Source organism: Gossypium hirsutum, chromosome D07 (genome assembly GCF_007990345.1).
Source record: "Gossypium hirsutum isolate 1008001.06 chromosome D07, Gossypium_hirsutum_v2.1, whole genome shotgun sequence".
Lineage (NCBI taxonomy): Eukaryota > Viridiplantae > Streptophyta > Magnoliopsida > Malvales > Malvaceae > Gossypium > Gossypium hirsutum.
This window is the reverse complement of record NC_053443.1, coordinates 17,616,969-17,629,846: the sequence shown is the minus strand read 5'-3', so window position 1 is coordinate 17,629,846 and position 12,878 is coordinate 17,616,969. Positions and strand designations below refer to the sequence as shown.

Sequence of the window (12,878 nt, the reverse complement as noted above, 5' to 3'; positions counted from 1 at the left end):
AAGATTCGTTCATTATTATCAGATGTACCTGTAAAGCTATAAATGGAAATCACCAAAACTTTATTTTTTTTTAAAGATAACACACAACAAACACGCTTTAATTAAATAAAACGAAAAATAAATAAACACAAACTAAAATAAAAACAATATGAAATACTGAACGATTATTCCATGGCCCAAAAGTTCATGGGTCAACAATCAACATGTTGCAAGGATTTAGTTCAATATTCGACCCGAATTGTGACACAAAATATTCGTACTTGGTCCAAATGTTTGTTATCAAACTATTAATAGCCTCTAAGCCTCTTAGCCCTTGATCTTGTAATTGATTCCATGGGCACTTGTAAAGCATCTGTTAGATTTTTCGTGCTCACATCAGGAGAGATATCTAAAATTTCATTCTTATAATTTAGGTGATAATCTTTAAAAAGATATGGTTGAGAATATTACCATTAATGTGACGTCAGCAGGTGTGAAGTCCTCAAGCCCACGAAACAAGGTTACTATTGGGTCGAATGTTGACTCAATTATGGCCCATAATCAAGGGTCACTATATATAGATTTTGATGAAGAAATGGGTGTTGAAGGGGAAGACAGGTCGATTGTGCAAGTGGATAGACTTAAACAACCCTACTCCTAGTCAGATAAATTAGGAGTTTCTAGTGATATAATTTTAAATGATGGAAATTTTTCTCTATCGATGGGCCATGCTCAACAAGCTAGCCTATCACAATGAAACTCTTAAATTGGAATGCCCGAAGTTTGGGGAACTCTTGAATAGTTCGTTGCCTTTAGCATGTGCTAAGGGATCTAAACCCCTTCTGTAATTTTTTCAATTAAAACGAAATTACAGAGTACTCGAATGACGAATATACGTCGAATATGTGGATTCCAGAATAAAGTTGATGTTGATTCAGTTGGCAGAAGTGGTGGTCTCTCTTTTGGTTGGAAACATAACTGTATTGTTTCTTTGCATTCTTTTTCAAGAAGACATATTGATGTTCTAATTATTGATGATTCTGAAGGAAATTGTTGGAAATGTATAGGGTTTTATGGCGCACCTAAGAACCAAGAAGAGTGGAGCCCTGAAATCTATTAAGACAGCTGGATTATTGCCCGGAGGTACCATGGCTTGTAATTGGGGACCTAAACGAGATTGTTTTTTTTTCCTTTGAGAAGCAATGAGAGTTATTTCGAAATGAATGTCAAATGAATGATTTTAGAGGTGCCTTAGAGAATTGTTCTTTGGAGGATTTGGGTTACAATGGTGTCTACTTGGGAGAGAGGGAAAATGATGAGTAATAATATTCGGGAAAGGCTTGATAAGGGTGTTACGAATGGATCCTGGGGGCAGTTGTTTCTGTAATATAAAACATCACATCTGTTGCATCCTTTTTCTAATCATTGCCCTGTTTTGGTTTAGACTACTTTTGGTCTCATTAGGTCACCTAGACGGTGGCATTTCAAGTTAGAGGTTGCATGGTTATTGGAAGACTCTTGTGAATCTGAAGTGAATAGGATTTGGGTAAACTCGTTGGGTTTTGTCTCAGATAAGCTCCAAGTCATTAGTGAGAGGCTGAATGTGTGGTTTAGGAAGATAAAACGTGACAAAAAGTTGAAAAGTTAAATGAAAAGTTAAATAAAATGTGTGGTTCAGCTAGATCTTCAAAAACAACTTGAAAAGTTAAATGAAATAACTCCAACAAATGAGGTTCTATGGGGAAAATGTTGATGTTAAACTTGCTTTTGTTGACACCATTTTTTTGATAAAACGGGGTCGATTTGGATTTGAAAAATGAAAACGAACACGGGAGTCGCCACCAATCCTTTTTTATAAGGTGTGATCGGGCCACCTTGAAAAGTGGTTGTTTTTAATAAATAATTTAATTTTATAAAAACAACGATTTTGGTCCATGAAATTCAGAAAAACAGATTCGGGAGTCGATTACGTACGAGGAAGGGTTAGCACCCTTGTAACGCCCAAAATTGGTACCTAGTTGATTAATTAATATCTTAGTGTCAAAAATTGAAAACTTTAAAGAGATTTAAAATACGATCATTTATTAAAAAACTTGTATAAATCAAATTACCCGTTAAGACCCTCTCATTTCGGAGAGAGAAAATGTCACACCCAATGAGTTAGGGCATGATATTTCACCTCCTCAAAAATGAGCTTGTCCAAAAAAAACTCTTGCAATAAAATTTAAAAAGATATTCAATTGTTTAAGTCAGATGAAGAAATCGCAACCCAATACGTTAGGGCACAATTTTTCAAAATTCTAAACATTGAATATTGCATTTATTATTTTTTAGAAAAAATATCCTCATCTATAAAAAACAACGTGTCATATCCAATGCGTTAGGATACAACGTATTGAACTCCCAATAATGAGCTTTTTATTTATATTTTTGATTAAAGAGCATTCTCGATTATTTAGATTCAGCGAAGAAAATTGGAACTCAATACGTTAGGGCTCAATCTTCTCAAAGATCCCAAATATCGAGTATTGCCTTTATTTAGAAAAATTTTCCTTTTGAATTTGGATAAAAATTATATATAACGGAATAACTATGATGATCATGCAAGTAAAATAATAAGAGCAAAAACAAAAAGATAAATAAATAAGAAGACAAATATATATATAAAAAATCAATCATGTATGCATAATAACATGTAATAAATAAATAAAAACTAAAGCATAAAAATAATAATAACAGAAATGTAAATAAATAAATAAACGAAGAAAATGAATAAAATTATAACAATATAAAAGATGTATATATATGTGTATAAAATTATGGAAATATGAAAAATATATAGAAATATGAAAAATATATTCACATATTTTACGATTATTTTACATAAAAAAGAATGTAAGTGTGTATGTACATACATATACGTATATAACAATCATGGAATATATAAAAAGTATATATGTAGGTATATACGAATTATGAAATATAAAGAATATACATTTTAAAAAGTATAAAGAATATATATATTTATGAAAATAAAATACATTTATAGACATATATATAGATATATATATAATTATGAAATATAAAAATGTATATAGGCACATATATGTATATATAGATAAATTATAAAAATATGCATATGTATATATATATATAAAAACACATGTATATGTATATATATAACAAAGATTTCAAGTTAAAAAAATATAAATGAACAAATAATTACAATAATAATTAATAATAATAGTAATAATATCAAATTATTAAGAAAATAAATAATAACAAAAGGACTAAATTAAACTTCGAAACAAGATTCGGGGCTTAAATCTGTAAATAAATGAAAAAGGAAGGACTACATTGAACACGCGAATAACATAGAGGGACTGAAAGGAAAATTTTCCCTTCTCCTCTAAAACGGCGACGCTCGAATAGGACTAAATTGAAATCGAAATAAACTGGAGGGGCAGATTTAAAAATAAAAGAAAACCTGATTGAGAAAACATTAAAAAGCGGAGGGGCTAAAAGCGCTATTTACCCCTCCGCATAAAAACACGCGGATCCTACACAGGCGAGTCAGGTTGAAATTCGGGTAAAGGCCAAAACGGCGCCATTTTGGTGCTAAATGCCCTTGAATGAAACGGTGTCGTTTTTTTAGCATTATAAAAGCCAAAATTTTCCAAAATAGGCTCATTTTCTTCTTGTTTCAAAAAAAAAATAGAGGATTCTCTCAAATCCCCTATCCCCTGGTCATAGAGTCCGGCCAATGGCCCGGCCGAGCGCCATCGCACTGGCCACCGGTTGCCGGCGCCGGCGGCGTCGTGCACGGCGGCAGAGAATCAAAAAGTTTTCTCTTTTTTCCCTCGTTTTTAGATTCCGGCCTCCTAAATACGGATCCGATCTCAAAATACCCAAAAAACAAAAAGGAAGAGGACCACCGGCCTTTCAACAACCAATTTTGTTACCCCGGTAAGTTCCTCTTTTCCTTTTTTATTTTTTTGTTATTGATTCCTATATAAAAAAATAAGCATAAAAGGAAAATGAACAAGAATAAGAAAACAGTAAAAGAAAAAATAAATCCACTTTTCAAGTTTTTATTTTTATTTTTGAATCGTCTTCTCTTTTTTTTTTATTTCTAAAACAAAACCCCCCTCCGATTACATTGAATTTTTGCTTTTATAGCTAAATACATAGTTGTTTTTTTGCTACTGTTTGTTATTGTTTCTCTGCTATTTGTGCTGATGTTGCGTGTTCTTTTCATTTTGCAGGTGGCGCTGGAGTAGATGGGCAAAAGGTAGGTGCGGCACTAGTCAGATGATTGGACGGCAGCAGAAGACCTAGGTGGCTAGGGTTTCTTTTTTTTTTTTGATTTGGTGTTGGGCTGCTGTAGGGTTTAGTTGGGTTTTGGGCTAGGTTTTGGGCTATTGTAATTTCATTTGGGCTGGGTAATAGTTTGGGTTGTAATGGACTATTTGTTTTTTGTTTAGTCTGGGCCCGGGTAAAAATGGCCAATTATATTAAACTTGCTTTGAATCTAGCTTATGACAAGGAGGAATTATATTATAAGCATCGAGCGAGAGCAAACTGTTTAAAACATAGGGATAAGAATACGATATTTTTTCATCGATTTGCTTCTCAAAGACATCAGACGAATCGTATCCATAAGTTGGAAGATAATAGTGGTATGGTGGTAGAAGAGGACAGTGATTTAGAATGGGTATCTCATGAATATTTCAAATTGATTTTTACTTCACTTGGTATTTTAGATGTCAGTAAGATACTTACAAGTGTTGATAGATGCATAACGGCTAATATGAATGAACACTTGACTCAAGATTTCACTAGTGAGGAAGTCACTACCGTTTTACATTCAATGAGTCCCCTCAAGGCGTCAGGGGAGGATGGATTGTGTTGTGTTCTACCAAAGGTTTCGCCATATCATAAGAAGAGAAGTCTCTAGCTTTTGCATTGCTAGCTTGAAAGGTGAAGTCCCTTTGGCCTCTATTGATCCCACCAACATTGCATTAATCTAAAAAATTACTAATCCCCTTAATATGACTCATTTTCGACCTATTAGTATTTGCAATTTTATTTTTAAGATTGCCTCGAAAATGTTGGTTAACAGGTTTCAAGAAGTGATTTATTTATGTATTGACAAGGCTCAAAGTGCTTTTGCGCCTGATTGTCTTATCTCTGACAACATTGTGGCTGCTTATGAGATTCTTCACTCTCTTAAAAATAAGAGGATGGGTCAGCAAGGTCTTTTGTGGTAAAGTTAAACATGAATAAGGCTTAATATCATGTTGAGTGGCACTTTATTGAGGTAATGCTACTGAAGATGGGTTTCTTTTCTAGATGGGTTATTCGTATTATGCGATTTATTTCAGTAATGACATATTTGATTGTGGCTAATGGAATAGTGGGGGACAAGTTTAGTCCGACTAGAGGTCTTTGATAGAAGGATTCCTTGAGTCCCTATTTATTTCTTATTTATGGAGAAGGCCTTTCTTCTCTTTTACGAATGGTATCGTTGGATGGACAGATTCGAATGGCAAGGGTTGTTTAGGAGCACCTCTGATCAGGGATTCAAATAGCGGTCCGATATCAGAATAGCGGCCGTTATATAGCGGTAGCGGCACAATCCGAAACCATTTTTGCTGAAAATAGCAGTGTGAAGCGGAGTCACGCCAATAGCGGTGGGTCGCGGCCTCAATTTAATGGGTAACGGCCAATTGCGGCAATAATGGGCCGTTATTCCCGTTATTTTCTGTTACAGTAAATTAAAAAAAAAAGTCATCCCCTCAAACAAAAATATCAACAGAAACAGTGAAAAACAAAAGGGAATATATTCCCTTACCTGCAAAGTGCAAAATCAGAGAGCTTTCAATCAAAAGAAGTAAAAATAAGTCAAAAAAACAAAAAAAAAGTAATCAAAAGTTTCAAAACTCAAAAGCAATAGAAAAAGAAATATGAAATTTTGTTTCTTATATATGGGCAAACAACAAGCAGCAGATGAAAGCAAGGAGGAGCCGACTGCCGAGGACTTGAATCTGAAAAGCAAACCCTGCTGGCCTGCCCTAATCACTTGCACATTCAGACTTCAGAGATCGATAATTTTCAAGTAAGTAGTACCTGAAATTTTGTCTTGATTTTTGCTTGTTTGTCTTGAATCTGCAGTGCAGTGCAAATATGTTCTTTAGAATTGACTATTGAGGACACCATTTGAAGTTTCAACAGCAGTAGAGATAGAGATTCGGCCATTTTTGTTGAGATGAGTTGGAGGCTTTTGGAGCCTTGAAGGCTACTGGTTAGGGTGTTACTTGTTAGGGTTACGGAATAGATTAGAAAGGAAAGAATCGTTTCATTTTCTTTTATTTTTTCTGTTTTTTGTTTTGGATTATGGCTTTATTGCTTTGGCAATTCGCATGCTGCTAAGCTGCTCTGTTTTGTTTCTTCTTTGACTCTTGTTTTACTCATTAATTAGGAACAGCCACCGTCCATTTTAACCACTAGAACATAGGCATGTAAATTGTGCTTTTATCCACCTGTCAATTGTTAAAAATTGTCTTAAAATAATTATTAGAAAATTTCTTTATTAAATTTAAAAATACATATATAAATTTCTGGACACAATTTTTAATATGACATGTACTTTATAGTTAATTTTCCCCTTAAGTCCCTTGAGTAAATATAAATGTACTTTATAGTTAAATTTCCAATGAAATTTATAGTTAAATATGACATGTACTTTATAGTTAAATTTCCAATGAAATGGTACCTTCAAATATAAATGTTAAGCAATTTAAGAATCTAATTGTAACAAGTAAATAAAAAAAGTAAAACATATCTAAGAAAAAGAGAGAGAAAAAAATATTCATTTTATTTAGAAACAATAAATGAAAGAGCCCAAAAATTTAAAGAAGAATATTGCATGACCCAAATATTTATAAATGAAAGAGCCCAAAAATTTAAAGAAAAATCTTGCATGACCCAAATATTTATAAATGAAAGAGCCCAAAAATTTAAAGAAGAATCTTGCATTGACCCAAATATTTATAAACTCATATTAGAGAGGAAAAAAAAAAGAAGCTTTAGAAAGGCTTCTCATTTATTAGCAAAATTAACACAATAAAGAAAAAAAAACTTTAGATTTAACTTAAGAAAGTTAAAAAAAAAGATTTCGAAATATAATTTTGTTTGCATAATAAGAAAATTTTGAATTTTTAAATTTGGTCCAATTTGAATTTAAATTTTATTAAGATGGAACAAAACAAACTATTTATACCAAAAACTTTGGAACCAAGTAATAATGGGTTATAGTGTATTGTTGTTTTTTAAAAAAATAAATAAATAACGTATGGATTATACAATAAATTTAAATTGTTCATGTTAATGATATTTACTTTTTTTGTATTATATTGTTGATAATATAATAAATGAGTTGCTTATATTTCTAAATATATTTTTATGTTTCTTATATATAAATAAAAATAAAGCATGCCACCACGTGAAGAGTTCCCGACTAAAGGATTGGAGGGTGCACCAAGTAATGATATAGGTTGGCACTTTGGAACTCCAGTGCCAAATGCGAAAGGAAATATCGTATGTAAACTTTGTGGTAAAATTGTGAAAGGAGGAATAACACGATTTAAAGAGCACATTGCTCATAAAACCGGCAATGTTGCACCATGCCCTAATGTTACTGGTATGTGATACTTTATTATTATTTTTAAATGTTATTGTAAATTTATCAATAAAGATTATATATAATTGATAATAATATAAAGCGTGAATTATTTTTATTTTATTAACAGGTGTCATTAGAGAAAGTATGATGAATTTGCTGAAAGAAGGAAACACAAAGAAAGTAGACAAAAAGAGGAGAAAAGATGAATTCTTATCTCAATTGAGAGAAGAGGAGGATGAACACGAGGAATTCATTAATGAGGTTTCTGCTATAAGGCAAGCAACTCGAGAAAGTATCCAATCACAACATGAGTGGCATAGAAGGGAAGAATTCAGACGAAGTACTGGTGGTTGGGATAACATTTATGAAGAAGGGCGATCTTCTCAAGGATTAGCTAGAGAATATCATAGAGAAAGAACAAGTAAATCCATCCCAAGTGAGTCTGAGTTTACCTTAAGGGGAGCTATACCTGAATTGGTTAGAAGCAAAAGTTCAAAGCAACCAAAGGTCAATGACTCTTTTTTAAAGAGTTTTCGAAGGAAGATAGGTGAAACGGTATCTAAATTTTTAATATATGAAATACTTCCTTTTCAATTAGCAAGCTCTCCATGGTTGTATAACTTAATTCAAGTGTCAACAGAAGTTGGACAAGGTGTACAGCTCCCAACACCTTATGAGGTTTCAGATGTGTATTTGGAGTCAGAGTATCAGCGAGTTCGTGATTGGGTAAATGGACTAAAGACTCATTGGAAAGATTTGGGTGCAACTCTAATGTGTGATGGTTGGACCAACAGTTTGAATCAAATGCACATCATTAATTTCCTTATTTATTGCAGTAAAGGAACCATTTTTTGGAAATCAGTAGATGTCTCAAGTGTCCGTAGTAGAGATGCTGAATTCTACTACTGTTTGTTAGATTCAGTTGTAGAAGAAATTGGAGAAAATTACATTGTCCAAATAGTGACTGATAATGAGGCAGCAATGAAAGCTGCTGGAAAAAAATTAATGTTGAAAAGGAAACATCTATATTGGACCTCATGTGCAGCTCACTGTTTAGATTTATGCCTTGAAGATATTGGGAAAAAAGCTCAGTGTAGCAAAAGTGCTAGATGAGGCAAAGAAAGTGACTTGCTTTATATACAATCACATTTGGACTGTTGATTTGATGAAGAAGTATACACAAGGGAAACAAATACTTCAACCCGCTCTTACTCGATTTGCAACTCATTTCATTCAACTTGAAGAGATAACAAGACAAAAGCAAGGTCTGAGAGAAATGTTTAATTCAAAGGTCAGTATTTTATAATTAGTTAATATAATTACTTAAATCTAGCAACCTTTAGTGATTTTATTAGCTCCAAATAATTTAAATTATATTATTTTAAAATTTTTCTTATGAATATATAGGAATTTAAGGAATCAAAGTGGGGACAGCAAAAGTTAGGGCCTGCTTATGAAGCCAAAAATATTGTTTTGGGAAAAGATTTTTGGAAAAAAGCCAATGACCTCATAAAAGTTTACGAGCCCTTAGTAAAAGTATTGAGACTGGTGGATAGTGATGAAAAACCAACGATGGGCTTTATTTATGAGGCTGTTGATAGAGCTAAACGAGCAACTCAACAAGATTGTTGATATTTCACAGAGTATGAAAAGATTATTGACAATAGATGGAATTTTATGCGTTCCGACTTGCATTCAGCTGGTAAGAAAAAATGTTTCATATAATTAAGAACTATTTTTATATTTTATTATTTTAAGCTTTAGATTATTATTTGATGATATTCTTATAAACTATACTTAGGTTATTTTCTCAATCCTCAATTTCAATTTAGGGTGGAGCATTCTGAGAATGTACTAATAGAAACATTAGAAGGTACAAGATCAGTAATTGAAAGATTAGAACCTTCTCTTGATACTCAAGTTAGAATGGTTAACCAGGTTAGATTCAAGTACTATTATTTGTAACTTGGTTACATAATTTGAAATAGAATTTTCATTTTTATTTTTACTCTATCTTTTATTTATGCAGTTGTTACTATTTAGAGATAAACATGAGACATTCGGTACTCCACAGGCACAAAGAGCTTGGAAGCAAATGAATCCGAGTAAATAGTTAATTAAATTATTTAATTTAATTTATATTATTTAATTATATTGTACATTTTGAAGTTATTTTGAAATTTAAATAATATTATGCAGCTGAGTGGTGGATAATATACGGCACATGTGTTCCCGAATTACAAAAATTAGCAATTAAAGTGCTTAGTCAAACAACTTCAGCATCAAATTGCGAACGAAATTGGAGCACATTTAACTATATTCACACCAAGGCAAGAAATAGGTTAAAGTATAAAAAACTTTAAAAACTAGTGTTTACCTATTATAATATGAGGCTTAAGATGAGGCATCAAAAAAGAATGAGCACTGATGATATAAATGCTAGTTTTAATCCTATCAGCCTTGATCATATCTTTGAAGATGTTGATCCACTATCAGAATGGCTTCATGAGAAAGAGAATCCATTGTTAGATGGTGAAAATGTCGGTGTGTTGCCTGTGGATACCTCTGATGATGAAATGGATGTTGATCAATCTCAACAACAAATTTTGTCTCATTCAAGTTCTAGTTCAACTCCAAGTCAAAGTGGCAATGGACCCGATGGTGGTAGCTTAAGTCCAATTGATGAGGATGATGGATATAATGGTGATAGAGGTGAAATTAGGTCTTCTAGTCAGTATGGAGGAGAATATGGGGTTGGTACCACTGGTGGACATTTTCGTGACAGATCAAAGTTTGATGAAAATATGTTTCCTGAACCTATGAGAGATAAAAGTGAACTTAGAGCTCCATCAAAGGGAAAAGGCAAGAAGCATACTTCTATAGGCTCTTCATCTGGTAGGAGATCGAGTTCTAGTAACCTTGGGTATAGTGATTCATCTACTAGCACTCAAGGTTTTTATCCACCAGAACAACCTTCATATTTTCAACCTTCACATGGTTATCCACAACCATATGGTTATTATCCACCATTTCCTAATTATGGTGTGCCATATCAGCCTCAAATGTATCCTCCTCTACCAATGTATCACCCACCTCCACCTCTCATGTATCCTCCTCCTCAAATATATCCTCCATATCAATTAAATGAAAACCAAGGTGAAAATGTTACTTTTTTTGGATATATTTTTGGACAAAGGCCAAGAGAATGAAGTCAAGAATGCTCCCAAAGTGAAGGTGAAGGATTTGATCTTCCTCGTCATTCGACTAATTGGTGAAAACTAAATTGTACCACTATCATCATTTGTAAGGTATGTTTTTTTTAAAGAGAACTTTTGTTACTGTTCTTAATTTTGATTATATTAAAACATTTAAAATAATAGATATCTTTAGATAAATGAATGGAGTATATTTTATGAAAAGATAATTAAGAATCGAAGCATGTTAAATTATATATGAAAGTAGAATGAGAGTGAGAATAAGTGGTAGGAAATAGGAATAATTAATGAAAATCTATACATTTATCTATTCCTTTTTTCCTTTTGCAGCATACAATGTTTATATCTTCACCATCTTCAAAACTGTCAAGAAATATTGAAGACATCTCTCAGGTATGAATTTTCAATTGTTTTATCTATAAAAACTTTGAAACTTATTAAATATGATAAATGTTTAATATTTCCTCTCTTTTTTTACTTTGTTATTAGTTAATATAACATTCTTAGAAAATTCGTAAATAAATGTAAGAATAATTAATGATTATAAAAGTTGTGTTCTCATATCATATTAATAAAGGTTCATAAGTGTTAGAAAACACTCTAAAAATCATTAAAAGTGACTTTTTTATAATTATAATTATAATTACTATGTTTTACAATAAGTTGTGCGAATTTTAAAAAAATTTACCACCGCGATACTCGCAGTGACCGCAATAGCGTCCGTTATGTCCGCGACCGCGATAAACGCGACGCGACCGAAACCGCGACCGCAATTTAAATCCCTGCCTCTGATTACTCACCTCCTCTTTGCTAACAATAGCATTATTTTTGGGGAGGCTATAACTACGGGAGCCGATACCTTAAAACAAATTCTGCAACAATATGCTAGACGTTCAGGCCAACTTATAAAATTTGCGAAGTTGAACGTCTTTTTAGCACAAATGTGATTGAGGGGAATCAGTCAGATGTTAGACGAATTTTGAGAATTGCTAATTCAAATAACTTGGAGAGATATCTGGACCTACCACCTATGTTTGGGAGAAATAAGAAAAGAGCTTTCTCAGGTCTTAAGGGTAGGTTCTGAAGTAGGATCCTTTATTGGGGTGCTCGGACTCTGGTAGGGAGTAAGGAAGTCTTCATAAAGTCCATTTTCCAGGCCTTACAGACGTATACAATGATGTATTTTTATTACCTAAATCTTTTTGCAAAGAACTGAAAGCTTTAATGACTCAATTTTGGTGGCAAAAGTCTACTAAGAAAAAGGGAATTCATTGGTGTAATTGGTCTTCTCTATGTGACTTAAAAGGAGACGGTGGTCTTGGCTTTTTAGACTTATCAAAGTTCGATATTGCTTTACTTACTAAACAAGGTTGGCGCCTTCTAACAAACCCGACTACTTTAGTGGAAGGATACTAAAAGTAAAGTACTATCCATCTACATGTTTCCTTAATACGTCTCTGGGTTCTAACCCTTCATTGATTTGGCGAAACATATGGTGTGCGTGTGGACTTTTGGAACTAGGCGTCAGATGGAAGGTTGGCATGGGTCCATCAATCTTAATTTAGAATGATTAGTGGTAGCTTGACCCTACTTCTCGAAAGATTCAGTACCCACAAATGGATCATATTACGTGGGTGTCAGACCTTATGGTGTAAGATCTTATGTCATGGAACTTGGATCTGATTAATTCTGTATTTTCCCACGGCGAAGCTAATATTATTAAAAGCATTTCATTTTTGAGTTTCCCAGAAGAAGACCGTATAGTATGGGGTGGTGAACACTCAGGCTTGTATAGTGTTCGTAGTGGGTACCGATTATTACTGAGCCCTCCTAATTTACACATATGGATACAAGATTATATCAATAGATATGACTGCTCCCTTGCCCTACAAAAATTCGAATTGCTCTGTGGAAATTTTTGAAACATTTTGTGCCTACAAAATCGAGATTATATAACAAGAGGATTTCGAATAACCCTCTTTGCCCTAGATGTTATCAAG

General features: G+C 33.0%; 1 protein-coding gene across 1 annotated transcript; it reads left to right on the top strand.

Moving 5' to 3' along the window:
* Positions 1–7,473: 7,473 nt before the first annotated feature.
* Positions 7,474–8,776, top strand: LOC121219145 (uncharacterized). Its single transcript, XM_041096824.1, has 3 exons — positions 7,474–7,582; positions 7,791–8,210; positions 8,295–8,776. Exons 1-3 carry the CDS (start codon positions 7,474–7,476, stop codon positions 8,774–8,776), a joined length of 1,011 nt encoding a protein of 336 aa, XP_040952758.1.
* The last annotated feature ends 4,102 nt before the right edge of the window (positions 8,777–12,878 follow it).